The 21,290-nt window shown below is 41.0% G+C and overlaps 1 protein-coding gene across 2 annotated transcripts in view; it reads right to left on the bottom strand.

Annotated features, from left to right (window-relative positions):
- DDX10 (DEAD-box helicase 10) overlaps window positions 1-21,290 on the bottom strand; it is a 243,339-nt gene that overhangs the window by 7,090 nt on the left and 214,959 nt on the right. For both annotated transcript variants that reach the window (XM_075851596.1, XM_075851597.1), the window contains one exon: window positions 18,918-19,072. In XM_075851596.1, coding sequence (XP_075707711.1) covers window positions 18,918-19,072 — 155 coding nt within the window. The remainder of the gene's footprint in view (window positions 1-18,917; window positions 19,073-21,290) is intronic.

Genomic DNA, 21,290 nt, shown 5'->3' with positions numbered 1-21,290 from the left:
GGAATTTTTAGAAGCTCTTATTGGCCTCTGGCAGGGAGTAATATAAGCACAATGATGGCAGCAGTCCTGGGGACCTTTATTAGACCCCATGACTGCCATCGGAACCTCACGATCAGGTTTCTAACAGCTTAGATGCCGTGATAATTATTGACCGAAGCATCTAAGTGGTTTAGTTATTTCTGACCCGGCCGTTACAGTGAAGTGTATGCTATAACAAAGGGCCGACCCCCGCTTACAGTCCGTAAGCCCACTCTATAGTCCCCCCCTTCCCGACCATGACGTACAGCTATGTCAAATGTCGGGAAGGGGTTAAGTAGGTATATCACTATTTTTAAGACACACAAACTGCATATACTGCACTGCAGTTAACCAGCGCTTAAAAAGGCAGTCAACGCTCTGTGTGACAATTCAGATGGAAATATTGTATTACTATTATAATCATGCATCTCGTTCTGTATTTTTTTTTTACAGTCATCAGTGTCCTCTATTGTGATTTTGGTGAAGCGCAAAAGTGAGAATCTATAAGACTCCACACTAAATTTAAAGAGGACTCATCTCTTCTGTTACAGGGGTTATCTCATGAAGTCAACCTCAAAGACAGCTATCCTGGTGCTGGTGAACCATGGAGAATCCCATACGGCCCACTCCTTGCATGTCAATTGCATATCATATTAGAGAGTATATTCAATAGCACCGTATTTAAGTGAGCAGATTTATATATGCAACCTCCTACTATGGACTATATAGTTACATAGTTAATAAGGTTGAAAAAATACATAGGTCCTTTAAGTCCAAACTATAATCCTAATGTTTACTAAGAACCTCCAGTTCTTACATTTTATTTTTCTGAGCCGCAATAGATCAAGTATAATACGTGGATGTGCGGTCCAGGTTTTCTTTTCTCCCCTGTGAATATATATAATCCTACTGTGTTGATCCAAAGGAAGGCAGACCTCTATGAGATGGATGCCTATTTACTTTTTAGGGCAAAAAATCCTCCTACTCCAAACATGGCAATCAGAATAAATATGGATCAATATCCCATCTCCAGAATCTAGTACTCATAACCTGTAATATTATAATTTTCAAGAAAGGCATCAAGGCCCTTCTTGAACTTGGTCAATGAATCAACCATCACAACATCCTGTGGCAGAGAGTTCCATAGTCCCACTGCTCTTACAGTAAAGAATCTCCATCTGTGATGATGGTGAAACCTTTTCTCCTCTAGACGTATAGGATACCCCCTTGTCCTTGTTACAAGCCTAGGTGTAAAAAGATCATTAGAACCCTGTGACATTTTTCAATAAACTGAAAAAGATAACAAAATTTATATGGCAAGCTAAAGGATGTAGAATTAAATATTCAACACTCATAAAACACAAAAATGCAGGTGGAATTGGCCTACCAGACATAGAAAACTACAAAAACGCTGTTCACCTATGCAGATTTATGGAGTGGCAAAGCCCTACGAAACGCAAACTCTGGGTCGATCTCGAGCTGAGTTTACTAAAAAAATAGAGTTGAAGATATCATATGGCCAACACCTTATAATAGATTCAAATATTCTGATATACTCAATCCTTTAACGAACCAAACTATCGGAACATGGCACAAACTGAACAAAAAACACCATTTTATACGTAATATAAGTAGTCACACACCAATCTATTATCTGATACCGAATAAACTCCAAAAAATTAAGAAGAAATTATCCACGAACGCGAAAGAAGCTTTACTCTCAGAAAGTAAATTTATTTTAAACAAGAAACTGATTACAATGGGTGAAATGGAAATTGCATTTCCTAACATTAAGTTGGATGAGCAGACATTCAATATAATCGCCGACTCAATTAAAGCCTTTCTGCCGGATATTCTACATACAAGTTCAGTTAATGTGTTCACTAACTTTTACTCCTCTAAGATTGTTCCCCAAAAGGCAGTCTCAAAAATTTATCAACTTCTCATTGCTAAATCGGAGATACCCTCATTCATGACAAAATGGGAAAGAGAATTGGGTAAAAAGTTCACTAAGGAACAGACAGACCGAATATTAAAAAACTCGCAGTCCACTTCCAGTTCTACAAAAATACAAGAGCAAAATTATAAAGTAATAGCACGTTGGTGCAAAACGCCAGAGCTTCTGAATAGAATAGATCCCAACCAAAGCCCAATATGCTGGCGCTGCAAAAAAGAAACAGGGAATCTGTCACACATCTGGTTTAACTGTGATCTAATCAAGCCATTCTGGGAGAAAATAGAAACAATCATAAATACTGTTGAAGATATCAATATCACTTTGACATTAGAATTAGTAATCCTGAATCTGGACATGTCATACCGGATCATAAACCACAATTCCTTAATTCTCCATCTTCTAAATGCAGCGAAACTTATAATTGCTAGACACTGGAAGGAGACAGACACGCCATCCACCTCGGAATGGATTGCCGAGGTCTGTTCGGTACAGTCATTCGAAAAGACTGAATGGTCAATTGAACAAAATCTAGAGAAATATTACAGGACTTGGAATAGATATTCAGAACACAGATGCTTTGTATAACATAATGGTTTAGATCACATTACAAACTTCCAAACTAAAACTAAATTGGTAACATTAACCAAATTTGCATAACCTGAAGTACATGTAAACTTATGTGGAGAGTATATATGTAGCTTTCTGATTTCGAAAATAATACAGCAGAGACAACCGTTAATTGTTATGTTTTCTTTTTCTTGGTATTGGCTTATTATGTTACCCCTGTTCCCCATCCATTCCTTTCTGTACCCCTATCCCTCTCCCCTCCTTAATATGTCTCAAAAAATCTAAATAAATAAAAAATTTACAAAAAAAAAAAAAGATTAGAAAGATCTCTGTACTGTCCAGTTATAAGTTTGTACATTGTAATTAGATCGCCCCTATGCCGTCTTTTTTCTAAACTGAATAGTGCCAAGTTTGATAACCTTTCTTGGTACTGCCTTGGCAGCAGCTGCCTGGCACTGGTTGCTAAAGCTAAATTTGCCGTTCACCAATATCCCCAAATCTTTTTCAGAAGCGGTTTTACCCAGTGTTTTACCATTTAATGCACTATACAAGGCAGCCATCTTTGTTTTTCTTTTTCAGCACTATCCTCACTTTCTGTAGTTGTTTCCACATTATTTTTGTTTACTTTACCAAATTTAAAGTAACACACAATTACAAAGTTTTAGGCTATGTTCACACGGAGTATTTTGCAGGAGGAATATCTGCCTCAAAATTCCGTTTGGAAGTTTGAGGCAGATTTTCCTCTCCCTGCACGCCGATTTTCGCCCGCGGCCATTGAGCGCCGCGGGCATAAAACACTGCGAAATACGCTTTCTCTGCCTCCCATTGAAGTCAATGGGAGGTCAGAGGCGTAAACGCCCGAAGATCGGGCATGTCGCTTTTTTTTCCCGCGAGGCAGTTTTACTGCTCGCGGGAAAAAGACGCCGACGCCTCCCATTGAAATCAATGGGAGGCATTTTAGGGCCGTTTTTGCTGAGTTTTGCGACGCGGTTTCCGCGTCAAAAAACTCGGCAAAATACTCAGTGTGAACTCAGCCTTAATATAGATTTTCTGGTAGTTCTCCTTTATGTGTTTTATTTCAATGGTCATTAGAAGGTTAACTGAGCACCGTCTTCCATATACCAGGTTATTCAGAATGAATAATTAGCCGGCTTGTATAAAAACATCTGCCAAACAGATTTTTGAGTCTAAAAAGAGAGTCAACTCCAAAATATTGGCATTTGGATAATAAAACATACTGTGCCACAATCTTATTTTCAGATAATAAATTTTAATTTACAAGGCCAAGGCAACGATCCTAATGAAGATTAATTACTGCAGTGTCTCTCATAAAGCTCAGTGCAGCATCTTCCTAAGTCACTGTCAAAACACTAATGAAAATATATTGTGTCGTTAAAGTCTTTTCTCTGGCCATAGTCTGGCCGCAAACATGACCAAAACATTAAATAATAAAGAATGAAAAAATCTGGTCCAAAAATTCTTCAGCAAGTGATCAAATGATAAAGAATATAAAATGACCTACAGGAAGCCATACATGTAAGGAGCAAGCCGTGTGTCTTTCTTAGCATTCGTTTTCACCATTTTCTTACACGACCCTTAGGCCTTATGAACACAGTTATGGCTCATTTTTGTACCGAACCGGAATTGGGCTGCCATAGTGCATGAGACCTTTACCTTTGTAGGTCTCCGATTCCATACAGATTTATATGGAAGTTTATTGTGGGTTTTTTTCTAAGTCACATTCCGTATGAATTAGACCGAAAAAAACGGCAACCTGCTCCATAGGGTTCCGTATGTATGCCGTTTTTCTCTCCCAGAAGCATAGCTCCGTACATACAGCACTCAACTGGAGCACTGTAGAGTGCAAAACAGAGTGTTGTACAACTCCGTAGTACGAAGCCATTTGGGACTCCGTGTGCGTCCGTACAGCCGCCATGCCACTTGCATTAGGGTCTTAGACAGATAGGAAAATAACATCAGTGACTACAAATGGTACTCTGAATGAAGGAGACCAGAGACTGTGTGCAGAGCCAAACGCTTATTCCTGTTGCACAGCTTTCAATGGCAAGTGCATGGAAACACCTTATTGTTAAGCTAAGCACCAAAAGGAGTCCAAACCCTGTGCCAAGAAAAGGAACTCTATATTATGGTAGTACAAGATCTGGAATATTCTAACAAAGCACAGAAAGAGGGGTTTGAAACTCTATATAGCACTGGACTACCTCTGTTCTGGTAAGCGCAGAACAGTTAAAGGTGAAACCCATTGATTTTTTAAACATAGCCATGACTCTAAAATTACCCGAGCAAGAGCCGAAGAGCCAAAGATTCCCAACCTTGTACCTATTGCCTATTACCATTGACATTGGTAGGGTTCCCAAATATTAAACCGAATGATAATTTTAGAACAGGTTTAAGGCAGTTTTCACATAATTTCCAACTCTCCTTTTGATCAAATGTGTTAAGCAAGGGGCGTAAGTCATATGTCAGAAACTGGTGTCTGGATCCGACCAGGGCAGGATCTGCATGGTTTGTAAGTTCTTCCCCTGATCCTGTGGGATTTCTCTGGATATTTTAATTTCCTCTATTATTAAAATACACCAATAGATTAATTTCAAGCACACACATACATTTAGGATTATAGGAAAGGAATTCGAGTTTAAATCCAACATGGTAGGCTTATTAATCTTGAAGAACCACAAGGAAATGGTCCCAAAGAAGGAAACTGCTATGCAGTGTCATTATCTTCAACTCAGGATTGAACATTGGAGAGCTTCTAGTGGGACGAAAAACTGGTAGAATTTGATGCTTTACTAAAAGAAATAAATCCCCCCCGTTTACACGTATTAATTCAATACTATATTGTAATAGGTTTCTCATATCAGTTTCTTTGATGGCGATGTGGTTAAATAAATACATTTCTGCAGCAGTAGGCTACCACTAGGGGGAGCAAACTGAAGACAGATTTATAGAGAGTTGAAAGAGCCAGTAAACTTCAGCCTTAAGATTGCTCCCCCTAATGGCGGCCTCATGCATGTATCCAACATATCTGTGCATGTATAAAAATTAGCTCTGTAACAAAGTAACAAAGCTGAGAACCATATTATAATACAGCATGAAAGGGTTCTGTAGAATCAGAAAAACATGGCTGTTTTATTCCAAAAACAGCCCCAACACCTGCCCATGGGTTGTGTCTGATATTGCTACTCAGCTCTATTGAAGAGAACAGGGACAAGTTGCAATATCACACACAACCCATGGACAGGTGTGGCTGTGTTTTTGGAAGAAAGCAGCCATGATTTTTAATCCTGGACAACACATTTAAATTAGTGAGTATAAACTGGGGAATTTATTTATGTGATAAAAAATGTAATAGTAAAACTTTAAAAGAATAAAAAGCTAATTGATTCTCCTATTGTACTACATTGACTACGCTATATATTCCATCAAAACGACTGAACTCGGCTGAGCCCCTGCACGACGGAGACAAATGGAAACCATTGGCACCGGATCCGTCACCATTGAAATGGTGATGGAAACGGAAGCCTCTGGTTACCGTTTGTGTCAGTCAGGGCTCTGTTCCAACGGAAAGCTCCACGGAACGGAGCCCTGACGCAGATGTGAACAATGCCTTAATCACACCTTGTTGATCAACCACGTCCCTTTGAGACACTTGCAAAGTGTCTAATAAGGTACAAACACTTGTTCTACATTATGCGCCAGAAATGCACCACATTTTGGTACATTTTACAACAAGGACTACACAAGATCACATTAGTAAATCTGCCCCATTGTATGTGCAACAATTAGTCGTGACAAAATCAAATATGAGTATATTATTTAATGTTTTGGGACTTCTATTTAATAAAGTTTATTTACTGTAAAAAACAATAATTGCATGTGTGTGTATTCTTTTACGGATTTTTTTTATTTTAACCCCTTAATGACCAGGCCTGAAAAGGCTTAATGACCTGAATTTTTCCGTTTTTGCCTCTCTGCTTTTCAGCAGCAATAACTTTTTATTTTTTCATTGACATGGCTGTATGAGGCATTATTTTATGCGGGAGAAATAATTTTTTTACTACCCCCAAATTGCAGGAAAAAAAAGACTAACTTTTATGGCGTGAATATAGGAAACAGCGATTCTCGGCATAGTTTTTCTTGTTTATTTTTTTTATCCCGTTCACGTTTTACACTAAATAACCTGTTCAATTAATTCTACAGGTTACTACGGTCGTGTAGATTCCTAATATGTGTAGGTTTTTTGTTTCTATGTAACGTAGGGGCGTTCCAAACTTCCTCTGAGATTAACAGCCGCACAAAAAATGTGCCCTGGGAGCTTCATGGCATGGGTTTCCATGGCCGAGCAGCTGCATGCCAGCCTTACATCACCAAGCATCAAATGGAGTGGTGTAAAGCCGCTGCCGCCACCGGACTCTGGAGCAGTGGAAAAATGTTCTGTGGAGTGATGAATCACGCGTCTCTATCTGGCAGTCTGATGGATGTGTTTGGGGAATGCCAGGAGAACGTTACCTGCCTGACTGCATTGTGCCGACTTTAAAATTTGGTGGAGGAGGGATAATGCTATTGGGTTGTTTTCAGGGGACGGCCTAGGCCCCTTTGTTCCAGTGAAGGGAAATCTTAATGCTACAGCATAGAAAGACATTTTGGACAATTGCGGCTTCCAACTTTATGGGAACAGTTTGGTGTTCAGCCCTTTTCTGTTGCAGCATGACTGTGTCCCAGTGCACAAAGCAAGGCCCATAAAGGCATGGATTGGTGAGTTTGGTGGGGGTCTGTGTGACTTAACTGGCCTGCACAGAGTCCTGACCTCAACCCCATCAAACACCTTTGGAATGAAATAGAATGGATATTGCGAGCCAGGCCCAAACATCGTCAGCATCTTACCTTCACTCTTTCCCTTTGAATGCCTCGATGAGCTTGGATTGCAGCATTCAAAGGGTTAACGACTGAGATCATAGGCTTTTCTGATCTCCGCCATTAAAGTGGGGCTGCGGCTGTGCACTACAACCATTGCCCAGCTCCTGATCGCACAGCGACAGTCGCTGTGCTCGTGCGATCAGCATGATGAGTATTCTCGTCCTGACGTGGCAACTCATGGCGAGCATACTCGTCATTCGTCAATCCGTTAAATGAAATGAAGCAACTTTACAAATAGTCTTATTTAAACATATCCTACGGTTTTGTGCCTAAAGCTGATGATAATTTATGTTTCTCCATGGTAACAGACTACAAACAAACCCTGTATAGTCTGATCTTACAGTCTATACTATATTTCTTAGTAATTAACATTTGGTAATTTAGCAAATAGTAGGGGCCATATGGATGGCAATATGACTGCAGGAACAGATTACACGAGGATTTCTTGTAGTCTTGTGGAGACACATCGCTCTGCATAGGAACTGTAGACATAAAAACTGGTTGGGAAGGTGGACATAGCCTTGAAGTCTGCATAATGACTATCCATAACGTTCAATATTTCAACCAATTTAATAGGTGTAACTTTACTGAGATTTCTGTGCTTGACGACGCAGGTTTGTAAATGAGCCTCAAGCGAGTGGGCGTAAATAAAAATAATAATGAATAAAAAGAGCATGGAGAGATCCACACATTCAGCAAATTTGTGAGTCACAAATCATAAGCCTGTAAATCAGCTGTGAAGGATTTATTACGTGTAATCAAATAATCATGTTACGACAATGGAGAGAACAAGAATTTATAAGAAGCATGCAAATTTTAAGGAGGTGCAGATTTGAGAGCAATCTGTAGGATGTGGGTATAGTGAGCTGTTCCCTATGCACACACTTTAAACCTTTCAGGACCAGACTAATTTTCATTTTTATGCTTATGATTTTTTGAATGCGGGGAGAAAAAAAACAAACACTTATTTTTTCATTGAAACCGCCATATGGAGGCTTAATTTTTACGGGACAAGTTGTACTTTCTAATGGCACTATTTAATGTTATGTGTGATGTACTGGGAAGCTGAAAAAAAAAATTCAGAATGGGGTGGAATTGGGAAAAAAAAATAGCAGTTCAACATTTTCTTATGGGTTTCTTTTTTACGATGTTCAATGTACGGTGAAAATGACACATGACCTTTATTCTGCACGTCAGTACGATCACGGTGATACCAAATTTATATAATTTTTGTTATGTTTTAGTACCTTTAATAAAACGTATACGTTTGACAGAAACAAACATTTTTTTGCATCGCTATAGTGTGACCCCCATAATTTTTGGGGATATTTCTGTGTACAGAGATGTATAAGGCGGCTTTTTGTACGTGTAAAAATTTATTTTTTTATTAACATTTGGGGTAATTTCTGGCATTTCAATCACTTTTTATTCAATTATTTGTGGGGGTTGAAGTGGCAAAACAAAAAACCTGCGATTCGGACATTTTGACCTTTTTTCCCCGCTACGACGTTCACCGTATTGGATAAATATTTCAATATTTTTAAAGTTCGGGAATTTTCAGACGCGGGGATACCGAATATGTTTATGTTTATTTATTTTTATATGTGATCTAGGGAAAGGGGGGTGATTTGTATTTTTATATATATTTTGTTTTATTTAGGTTTTTTTTAAAACTTTTATTTAGCCCCCCTAGGGGACTTGAACCTGCGATCGTTAGATCGCTTATGCCATAGACAGCAATATCACAATATTGCAGTCTATAGCAAAATTACTGCATTGCTATTGAGACCTCAATAGAAATCTTCCTATAGCAGGGCTGGGAGCACTCACAAGGCTCCCAGCTGCTATTGGTGTACACCGGCTTCCGCGATCTCACCTGCGGGAGCTGGTGACCGGCCCCGAAGTGAAAGGGGCAGTAAAAACCCCTCATATGCCGGTGGTCACATCTGACACCGGCAACTGAGGGGTTAAATGTTTGTGATATGAAATTTTTCCGATTGCAAGCATTGCCGCTGGGTCCCTGCTGTGTAACAGCAGGGCGGCTATGGTGCCAGCTCTGCGACAGAGTGGGCGCCATCTTTAAATACCCTTTCTCGACTTAAATAGGCATATTAGCGACGGGAAACGGTTACGCTAGAGTTAAGGCCCCTTTAAAACTGGCTGCTGATTAGGGGAACGGAACGCTAGCTTGTCGGCTGATCGTATCTTTTATGCGGCAGTAAAATAAAAAAAAATCTCGTTCAGCCCCATACAGTACAATGATCATGCCATGTAAATGGAGCTAAACGAGCGCCGATCGGCATGATATATCAAACCCTTACAATACCGTTTCAGAGCTATAACTTATAATGAGCCGTGCACCCGTGTGTCTATAACATGACCAGAATAGATTATTATCCTACAGAAGTAAGACACTTGACATCTGCGTCGTGGCTATGAAGCCATGACAGCTCTGTCGGACCAGTTTTTGAATGGCTATGAGCGAATCCTGAAGAATGCCCTTGACTTTAATAGGAGTCCATTGGGGGTTCTGGTATTTTAGACGGAAAGTGTAGAGCTGGTGATCGCTCTGGCTAGTAGAGGGGGGTTCTAAGTATGTCCATATTTCCTAATAGGACAAATGAAACGGGATTGGCTTTAAAAGACTACCCTTTTAAAGAAAACCCCCAACCAAAACGAAAATTCTCCTTTTGTGTTCCATAAGTGAACTTCCATCGCATCACTGTCTGCAGCTTAGATGGCGACCAGGGTTATAAGCAGCTGGACCAGAGGTGACCAAATAATGGGCTAGGGAAGAGGGGTTTTATGTTTAAAGAAGAGGTTGTCCTGATGGCCAAAGCACCACCTGAAGACATCTACAATTATCTACTTTGGCAATTACCTTGAATTTTTGTTGGTTATATACTGTATGTATGTATGTATGTATGTATGTATGTATGTATGTATGTATGCGCGTGTGTGTGTGTGTATATATATATATATATATATATATATATATATATATATATATATATATATATATACTGCTCATAAGAATTTTTAGCAGCAGTGTTCTCCTACCTTTGGCTTTCCAACTGTTCCTAGACTACAACTCAAAGCATGCCCTGACAGCTGAGTTATTGTTTTGCAACAGATGCAGAGCCACAGATTGGAGACCATTGATTTGTCTACTGTCAAGCCATTAAAATATTCTGCTTACAAGTTACATCTGTTTCTGTGAAAGCTGGGTGACAACCAATATGGTGGCAAATACATAATATTGTCGCCCAGCTATCCATGACTCCTTCAAAGCAAATCCGCCTTGTTTTGCAGTAATATGTCACGTATTCCGCATCACTATCAATAGGCAGATTTACCGGTCAGGAGTCTGGGACAGCAAGGCAACATTTATTTTAGGGGTAAATGCTCTTTTAAACGCATGTTTTCTCCAATATTCCCTCTCAACACCACAATTTCTCATTAATGCAAAAAAAATGTGCTCATTAGGACACGGAGTTGCCGCAGCTTCATGTTCTTCACATTGTGGCGCTGTAAAAGCTTCAGCCAAAGAACAATCAATTTGATTTTAAGAGGGGGAAAGAGCTGGAGATAAACTGCTCCCCAGCCCCATCGCTTGCCACTAATATGCTTTCCACAAGAGCTTATAAATGACCTTTAGTTTTATAGGACTTGGAAAATACTCTGCAAAAAGCATTAATAACGGCTCTCGGGCTGCGGGAATCTCACTGGTGATCATCACAACCGAAGGGGAGAAATATACGGCAAGAAAACCGGATTGTACTTGAAATAAAGATCGGCGCATTAACTCTCGTTACTCCGGAGATGATCGTAAACTCCCAGTTTGTCCCACAGCCATATACATTGTCCTAAATCAATACCGGAGAGGAGCGAGAGAACTGTATACTATAGATAATCAGTATAATACACATTTGTGGATGTATAAGGTCCTTTGTCGTGTTGTTTTAAGCAAAACATTTTTTTTAAAGGGGCTTTCTGGAAATAAAGCTTAATCATTGTATAATGACTAGTGTCCGTATTTGGGTCTGTAATGCGTCCAAGTGGCTTGAGCAACGTTCCAAGTGTCATCCGTATTTCACGGTCCACAAAAAAAACAAAAACAGAAGGCTCTATCTAGCTTTTTCTGGCTACTTTTGTCTTTTCACCTTGCGAATACGGTGGTGGTAGGAGTCTGCTCATGTGTCCGAGGAGTCTGCACGCTCCTACACAAGAGTAATCAGTGGCTCTGGATCAATACTGGCCATTTTAGGGTATTTTCAAGGCTCAGCGGAGGTATAGCTTCATTCTCTTCCACGGCGCTGTGAGGGGCTCCCAGACGTTTCCCAGCAACGTATCCGCAAAATGCGGACGCAGCACAAGGATGGCTTCTGTGTATTGTGCGTTATTTTTGCAAACTGATAGACTTAAATGGGAGGCACGGGTCAACAAAAATGGACAGGAATAAGGAATTTCTATAATTTACGAAACGGTACAACAGATCTGCAAAAAACCCTGATGCGCACAACGGTGTTACACCGATACCATCGTAGTCTATGGGGGACTGATGCCACTATTAGGCAACTGTTTAACATAAACGTCACCCATAGACTAACATGGTATCCGTTTAATGAATAATTCATGAAAAGCTATCAAAAAAGGCAACGACGTATACATTAAACGTATACCTATACCACGGTCGTAGCTAAAGGCTCATGGGCCCTGGTGCAAAAATTCAGCTTGGCCCCCCTACCCCTCCTCCCCAACACCACCAGACCCCTGCGCACAACTATGCCCATCCGCCTTGCTGGACAGACCCAATGGATGCCCCACACAGTATAATGCCCCCCATAGCTGCCTCTTCACAGTATAATGCCCCACATAGCTGTCCCCACACAATATAGTGCTCTCCATAGCTGCCCCCCACACCAGTATAATGCCCCCCCACAGCTGCCCGCACACAGTATAATGCCCCCATAGCTGTCCCCACATAGTATAATGCGTGGGGGCAGCTATAATAGCTGCCCCATACAATATAATGCCCCGCATAGCTGCCACATACAGTATAATGTCCCCCATAGCTGCCCCAAACAGTATAAGCCCCCCATAAAGTATAATGCCCTCCATAGGTGCCACATAAAGTATAATGCCCCCACACAGTATAATGCCCTCCATAGCTGTCCCATACAGTATAATGCCACCCATAGCTGTCCCATACAGTATAATGCCACCCATAGCTGCCCCATATGGTATAATGCCCCCATACAGTATAACGCTCCCTCAGCAGCCACCATATCAGCCTCTCCCCCATACCCAGTATAATGCCCCCTATGTGTACCTAATAGAAAAATAATAACAATTACTTACCTATCCCCGTTCCCACAACGGGTGGAGGAGATCCTTCTCCTCCTTGCACTGTGCTGTGAGTGACTCGGCGCAGACAGGCGTGATGATGCCACATCACGGGTGCCGGACAGATAGAACCGTTCGGTATTACAGTTTTATTAATATCTACACTTCTAAAAATGACAAAGTCATTGCCACCTGTGGGTTATTACATCCTCTTACATCATGTAGGCCAAAGTATAGCCAAAAACACTAACACGAAACACCAGCGTTTACATCTATGAGACACAATAACAACAGACCAGCCCAGTATACAACCATCTATAGATCAACAGACTATAAGTTGCCGTAAAGTCAACTATGGCAGATAAAGTCTGAGAGACATGGAAACGACAAAGATTTTGTAACTTCAGCCTGGCCAGAACCCTTAGGCACTTCCATTGGCCGTTGTACGGACGCTAATGATGGTTCCGTGAAACACGGGCCGCACACGGATGGCTTCACAGACCAAATTAATGAAAAGGCCGAGACTGTTCAATCAAAAAAGGAGAAGAAGTAGGACCTGTCCTATTTTTGACGGAACGGCCCCACGGTTCCGTTAAAACGGAAGTGTGCATGGCCCCATTGAAATTAATGTGTCAGGGTGCTATCAGTTAAAACAACGGATAGCACCCTGATAAAAAGAACAGAAGTGGGCATGAGGCCTTAAAGATGCACTCAACAATTTTATTTTGCTTATATAGTGCAGCAGAGGCCATTATTGGATTATAATGTAGAGTCTCTTGTGTATGTGTTGTGTAAACCTGCTTTAGTTGATGTGCCATTTATGGGATGTCTGCCATCTTGATTCCTTCTTTCCCTCTTATATGGTTCCCCTAATGAGGCCTACATTTCCCAGCATGCCTCTCGCTTTTCAGAGGAGGCAAAAAACGCTTGCGGTTATTCCATCTTTCTGTTGAAGAGATAGCTAAACAAAAAGCCTAAAAAAATCGCGGCAAAAGACACGTGTGGTGCAAAACCACAAAAAAAAACGGAGCTTATTTTTCCAGGCAGAATTTTTTCCCTGCAAAAAACTCAGTCTGAACAGGGCCTAACACTGCAGAGCCTCAGTGCAGTCTCACTGCAGCTTCAGCTCATATCCTGCTTGTGATGGATTTCTTCATGTCAGATTTTACACAGGAGGCAGAGAGGAGCAGCATCTTACAGAAATACACTGGAGATTCTGCACACCGCATTTACAGTAGTATAGTATAGACAGGCAGTGTGAGTGAGGGGAGTTTTAGAACAGCTAATCATTGTATGGACTCGCGTATTATTTCACTGCACTCCTGCTCCCCTAGAGAAGGCAGAAATGATCCCTACAGCAGAACTATATACATGGAGGAACAAGGAAGGGGGAGCTAGGCCCATCTAGTGGTGTCTCAGAGTTGCCAGGAGGGATTTGATTGGTGATTATGTAATCCCGTAGTTTACAGAAAGTCAACCACAAATGAGAAAATGACCTAGACATGAGAGCATGGTCCATTTTGGTGGTCAGACTGAGATCACATGACACAGCTGTCCATAATGAAAGGGTTAAAAATTTATACATGAAACTAAGCTGGGAAGAAACTGGCGAGTTAGGTGTGTGTAATTAATTATTTTTTTTTTTTTTGCTGGAGTGTTTTTTTAACTTCAGTCAATCAGCATAACCTAAAATTACTCAACATTTCAATAGTATTATTTTTTCTGAGAAGATCTGTGGGTGGAGCTCCTTCTGTTTACTTTGTGATGTAATGAGGACCGCACATGACTTCAGCGGCCTGTGATCTTATGATTAGTCCTATATAGACTACACGTCATTACATAGTCGGGTGCGGCACAGGACCAGGGCAGAGATGTCTGATAAGATGTTAGAAAGGTGGTAAATTAACCCTAATGACGGATAGTTAGTCGACGCACGTTGCGTCCGGGCATTGCGGCTATTATACAGACGCTAAAAACTTGGTCGTATTACTTAATGAACATTTTTCAACAAACTTCTTTTTTTTAAAGACTAAATCATTAATTCTAGACACTCGATTATAGGAGATTTCAGTGAAAACGGAGACAAACAAATTGGAAATAAAATTACTTTGAGATACGAGTCCTGAAAGGCTGTGAATAAGTTTCCCACTATAATCTCACCATGGAGGATGGCACTTCCAGACGGCCAGGGTCTGACTGCAAGTTTGTAGCAGGCTATTAAGCAGGAGGTTTAGAGAAGGAAAACAACAACACATTTAACCTGAGTAGTGAGAGGCACGTACCACGCACCTCAGCAACATCAATCTCACTATTAAAGGGGTTATCCGGGATGACAATTTTTTTTATTAGAGGCTGGCAAATAAATAAATAAACCAAAAAAGCAATACTTACCGATCCTTGCCCTTGGCGATCCAGTGCTGATGCTCTGGCGGCATTCCCGGTGGTTGTTTACACGCATGTAGTATGTGACTGCTGAAGCCAATCAGAGGGCTCAGCGGCTATATGTTGTATGTCTGCCATTACGCCAAAAACACGATTCGTCACCAGTGAGCCCCACTACGCCCTCTAATTGGCTGAAGTGTAAACATGCCACGTGCGTGTAAACAACCACCGCTAGTGCTGTCTGAGCGTCAGCGCTGGATCGCCAGTGGCAAGAATAGGTAAGTATTTCTATTTTGATTTATTTAATTTCCAAACCATAAGAAAAAAAAAATGTACATCCCAGATAACGCTTTTAACCAATTCTCTGCTATGTTTTACTTCGTGTGAAAAATTTAAAAAATTAGGGACTGTCCTGTGTAACAGTCCTTTTAGAAATGATATAGCTATTTACTGCATTAGGACCATGACGCATGTTTTCAGGCAACCGCAATATGGGAAAAGCGCCACTTAGACTCTGTAATAGGTCTGGCACAGCCGGTGACATCACTCACCAGCGTCTGCCCACACACTCCAATCAGAAGCAGGGAGCGAGAAGAGCAGCCGTGGAAGAACACAGTAGAGTACTAACTTTTCGGAACCCCGCCAATGCTTTGGATAACCCACAGGAGCCATCACTGTCCAGCCAGTAGACTGGGGAGTCACTTTAATAATGATTTTATTAGTTTAACTAAAGCGATAGCAACTTTTACTCACATAGCACCAACATATATGCAGTGTGTGTGTATATATATATATATATATATATAAAATCCTTCTATCAGTAGAGTATACAAGGCTTCTCTGCCACTGTGGATATACAATGAGGATTTGCAACCAATGTGTGTGTGTGGCTTCAGCTTTTAAAGGGACCTCAGTCACAACCTGCAAAAGTTGAGTGAAATTCAAATCATGCAAAGTAGAGTCATGAGAAGAGATGTAGATGAGATTTAGCATCATATGGGGTAAGTCATTGTGTAGGCTGGAGCTTAGGCTAGGTTTACAGGGAATCTAGTAAATATTTTTTTCTTTTTCTCTTTTCTTTTAGTTTTTCCGACATAGAAATAAATACACAATGGTTACAGTTTTCACACTGGACACTAGAGAACACACATTTTAAGTTTACACACCCTTAAATGAGTGTAGTCCTTTGATTTCAGGTGGAGCAGGCTAAAGTGCCAATATATTTTTGCACTACAGAAAACTTACACTAAAGGTATTCTTGTTACCCGCAACATACTACAAACCCATAACCTCTAAAATGCCGGACGTAACTTCATATTTTAAGGCTATGGATCAGTAACCCTAAAACATTATCTTCATCATAACCTCCTCCAACATCCGGCTCTTAATAAATTGTTAGGATATAGTATTTATTAGGAGAATTTACACCTCAAGTTAAGATCTTAAAAGGACCATGGCTGGAAAGAAGGGATTTTTTAAATGTATACATTGGGGCAGATTGTGGGTAGGAATACACACAGCGTATTCAGGGCGGATACACTGCGTTAAGCTGCGCAACGTATCCGCCCTGAACACTGCAGAGAATGCTGTCCGGAAAATGGCACCACATCGGGATGCGTTTTTCCGGCTGAATATCCGCTGCAAAGCAGCGCCGGAAAAATAAAATAAAAAAACTTTCATACTTACCCCCTCCCTCTTATTGGCGCGTAGTCTGGCCTCCTCGGATGACGTTGCAGGCCATATTACACTGCAGCCTGTGATTGGATGCAGCGGTCACATGGTCTGCAACGTCAGAGGGAGGTCAGACTGGAGAAGTAGCAGGGAACTCTGGGTAAGTATAACTATTATTTTTTTCTTACTTACGATTTTTGCGGCGCATCGCTGTGATTCCGCCGCAAATATCGCAACAAACACTGCTTCGTTGCGCGTCTAAGCACCCCATTAAATTCAATGGGTAAACCCGCAATAGAAGAGTTGCGTATCTGCAGAATTAATTGACATGCTGCGGTTGAAGTAACTGCACCGCAGGTCAATTTATGTGCGGTTCTTTCGGCAGATATATACCGCAGTGTGGGGACGAGATTTGTTGAAATCTCACCCACACTGCTGCTACTGTAATACGCTGCGGATTTCCCGCAATTAATCCGTTGCGGAAAATACAGAAAGTGTTTACACTGTATGTCTTCCTACCCATACTATGGTGCCTGGTTCTAGAAAATGTCAAAAAAGGTGCCAAATTTTGCACTTCAATAGAGACTTTCTAAAAGTGTTCTGAAATGGGAAGAAGGATTAAGAGGCTCTGTCACCAGATTATAAAGCGCCCTATCTCCTACATAATGTGATCGGCGCTGTAATGTAGAGAACAACAGTGGTTTTTATTTTGAAAAACAATCATTTTTGAGCAAGTTATGAGCAATTTTAGATTTATGCTAATGAGTTTCTCAATGACCAACTGGGCGTGTTTTTACTTTTTACCAACTGGGCGTTGTACAGGAGTGTATGAGGCTGACCAATCAGTGACTAATCAGTGACAAACACTTCTCATTGTTCCAGCCCAGCTTCTTTCCCTGCACAATCACGCTGGGCTGGAACAATAAGAAGTGTATGACTGATTGGTCAGCGTCATCCACTTCTCATTGTTCCAGCCCATTGTTACAGTGTGATTGTGAAGTGAAAGAAGTTGGGCTGGAACAACGAGAAGTGTAGGACACTGATTGGTCACTGATTGGTCAGCGTCATACACTTTTTTTCACAACACTCACTTGGTAACAAGTAAAAACACGCCGAGTTGGTCATTAAGAAACTAATTAGCATAAATCTAAAATTGCTCATAACTTGCTCAAAATTTATCGTTTTTCAAAATAAAAACCACTGCTGTTATCTACATTACAGCGTTCAGACTATGTAGGAGATAGGGCACTTATAATCTGGGGACAGAGCCTCTTTAGTGAGAAAGGGTATGGCTTAAAATGTGCCAAAAACTGGCACAAAATAAATTAAAGCAAAAGTACTACAAGGAAGTTTCTAAAGTTTCTAACAGGTCACGCAAGATGCGCCAAAATTATCAAGCAGCATGCACCACTGTGTTAAAATTGGCGCATTTTGGAACTGCCTGGTCTAAATTTACGCTGTCTATTCGACATCATTAGTATATGTGGGACAATGTCTACACAGAATTGATGTGCTGCATACACAGATATAAAAAAAATAAAAAAACGCAGCAGGTCCATAGCGCTAACATATGGACAGGCAAAAACAAACGTACCATGTCCATATGCAGTCCCCCCAGCTCAGGGACTAAGTAAGGACATTGCGTGAATTGCACGATGCCAAAACCAGTAATCAAGTACAGAACATCTTCAAAGAGGACATCCATTGGTACCAGACAGTTAATATTCTAGGTTTCTTTTTCCTCATCTCATGGGTCTGTGTCTCAGAGACCTACAATATTTTCCCGGGAGAATCTTAAATTACAATGTCATGAAACGACAAGTTCTGACAGTCCCACCCAGATGGTTGCGGCAGCTGTCCAATGGGCTCCTGGCAGTGTTGGTTTTAGTTAGTAAGAAGAGGGATTTAACATGAAATATTCACTTGAAGTGGACAGCTGTGATAAAGCCGCGAGAGATTATTATCTGCAGATGTTCTTAGAAGTTTTCTGAATAAACCCACTTGCTCCTGGAGAGAAATATTCCAGACAAAAGCGTACCTGTTACTCTCTTCTCCGGAGTCATCATCGTGCTCTTCTTCTTCGTCGTCATCCTCATCATCTCCTCTGTACTTATCGGGGTCAGGTAGGGCGCTGAGGTCCAGTTCATCCTCACTGTCACCCTGGTCAAGGTAAGCAACAGCTTCCTCATCATCCTACAAAAGACCGAAGATTTCATGGGTTAGAAACTTCTACCCCTTACATGTTCTTTACGACTGACTGACAACTTCCCAAAGTGAAGAATATACAGACACTTGAATATAACATAAGAACAGTTCACAAATAGAAGACGATCAGAGGGTAAGGAATTAAAATGACCTGAAATCACTGACATGTTGCCGGTTCGGTGATTATCGGAATGGTTCTGTAGCTGAAGAGAGTGACATCATATTCGGAAAACGCTAACTACGCCACTCCACATGTATTTTTTGCTTCTCCAACCCAGATCTTTACACTTTAAAGTGTAACTGTAGTTTGAAAAAACGGTTGATATGTCAGGGAGACGTATCGGAAGTTATGATCGGTGAGGGACCGGGGGCCGAGACTCTCACCATTGCTGAAACGAAGGTGCAGAAGAGTTCAGCTGAGTGTTCTGCACTTTTCTGTGTGACCGACGCTCTTTGTTAGACTGAAGACGGCTCACATGGAACGTCTATAAGTCAGTCTTCATGCGGCGCGCTCAGCTGGGCACTTCTGCACAATCATTTCAGCGATGGTAGAGGTCTCAGCACGCGGACCTCCCCCGATCCAAACTGCTGATATGTTTTTATGACATTTCAAAAGTTTTTTTAAACTACTAACGTTTGCATTCAATAAAATGTATTCTTTTTTTAGTATCCAGACCAATACTTCAAGAACAAATATGAAAAATTGCCAGATATGTCATAAGGATTAATTTGTGATTTTCCACCACTGGGCCAGCTTGGACAGTCCATGACTCCAAACAGATGTTTCACAGGAGAATAATGGAAATGATAACCAATTATGACTCGAGTCATGTTTCAAGGCTCTTTAAAGAGAGTCGGACATCGTCTTACAAGGTAGTCGCCTACAGGTGGCCCTAGAGACATTTTCGTCCATGTTCAGGAGAGCTATTTGGCATACGATTACTTGTATTTAACTTTTTTGCGAATTCAAAGTGAACATAAGAATATTCGGTCTAGTCCTGTAGTCATATCTGCTGCATATCAAAACGTATGGTTCGTTTTTTACTAAATCCACGGGTCACAAAGTCCTTTCATTTCAGTCAATATCCACCATGTCTGAGAAGCACTTGTATCGGGACTATTCAACCATTACAAGCTCTCGGACCCTTGTGAGTTGTGTCCGGCCCTGCAGACATTAAGACGGCTCTCCTCTGCTCTGCATACGTCCTCCTCCAAAACCATTGCTGCTTTATATGTAAATGTGAGCGATACATAAAGACGAGACCGGCTTACATTTCGACACATGTAGCATTGAGGAGTATAAATCTCCTACTCTCTGTAGGATCCACTTCAGTTAGAATGAAATGCACCAACTGTATTAATAGTGCGCAGTGACCTTCCTGCAGATAAATCCCTGTATGCGCCTCTAAAACAGTGTATACAGAGACTATATACACCTGGAAATTGTCAATCATGAGAATGTGTGGCTGCTGGGATTCTGGGGGGGGGGGGGGGGGGGGCGGGGGGGGGACGAGCACACAAGGGAGGTATCATGCAAGCTTATTAGGATACAAAGCATACAGTCCCTATAATTGGGACATTAGGGGGCAATTTATGGAAGCTTCACATTATTTCAGTCTAAGACATTAGGGACATGAGAATAACCCTTGTAAAAGTATGTGCTGGCATTAAATATTTTTACAGCCCTGCAGACACAGTTAAATGGTCAATAACTTTTCAACAAACGGTATAAATCAATAGTACAAGGAATATAAGAAGCTTTTTAATACATCTTATTAAAGAAAAATGCCGTTTCCACTTATCAGGCTGATATATCATGTGCTTCTCTTCTATCGAGAGTACCTACTGTCTGTGATCGAGCATAGAACCAGGGGTCAGCAACCTTCGGTACTCCAGCTGTTGTAAAACTACAACTCCCATCATGCACTGAGAGCCAAAGCCTGTTAGGGAATGCTGGGAATTGTAGTTTCACAACAGCTGCAGTGCCGTAGGTTGCTGACCCCTGAGGGTATCAATTCCAGGCAAGATCAGCGTCTGCCAGAGAAGCAGCAATAAAATACAATGCATATAAAAAATATATATTAATGAACCTGCTGATGGATTTACATGAAAAAAAAATACATTTCAAATGAATAGAAACGTGCTGAAAAGGTGTTTGTGTTAGAAGACAATCATTTTCTATAAATTAATCCAAATAATTACAATA

The sequence above is a fragment of the Rhinoderma darwinii genome, chromosome 2 (assembly GCF_050947455.1).
Source record: "Rhinoderma darwinii isolate aRhiDar2 chromosome 2, aRhiDar2.hap1, whole genome shotgun sequence".
NCBI classification, from domain to species: domain Eukaryota; kingdom Metazoa; phylum Chordata; class Amphibia; order Anura; family Rhinodermatidae; genus Rhinoderma; species Rhinoderma darwinii.
This window is presented reverse-complemented; position numbering and strand designations above follow the sequence as displayed.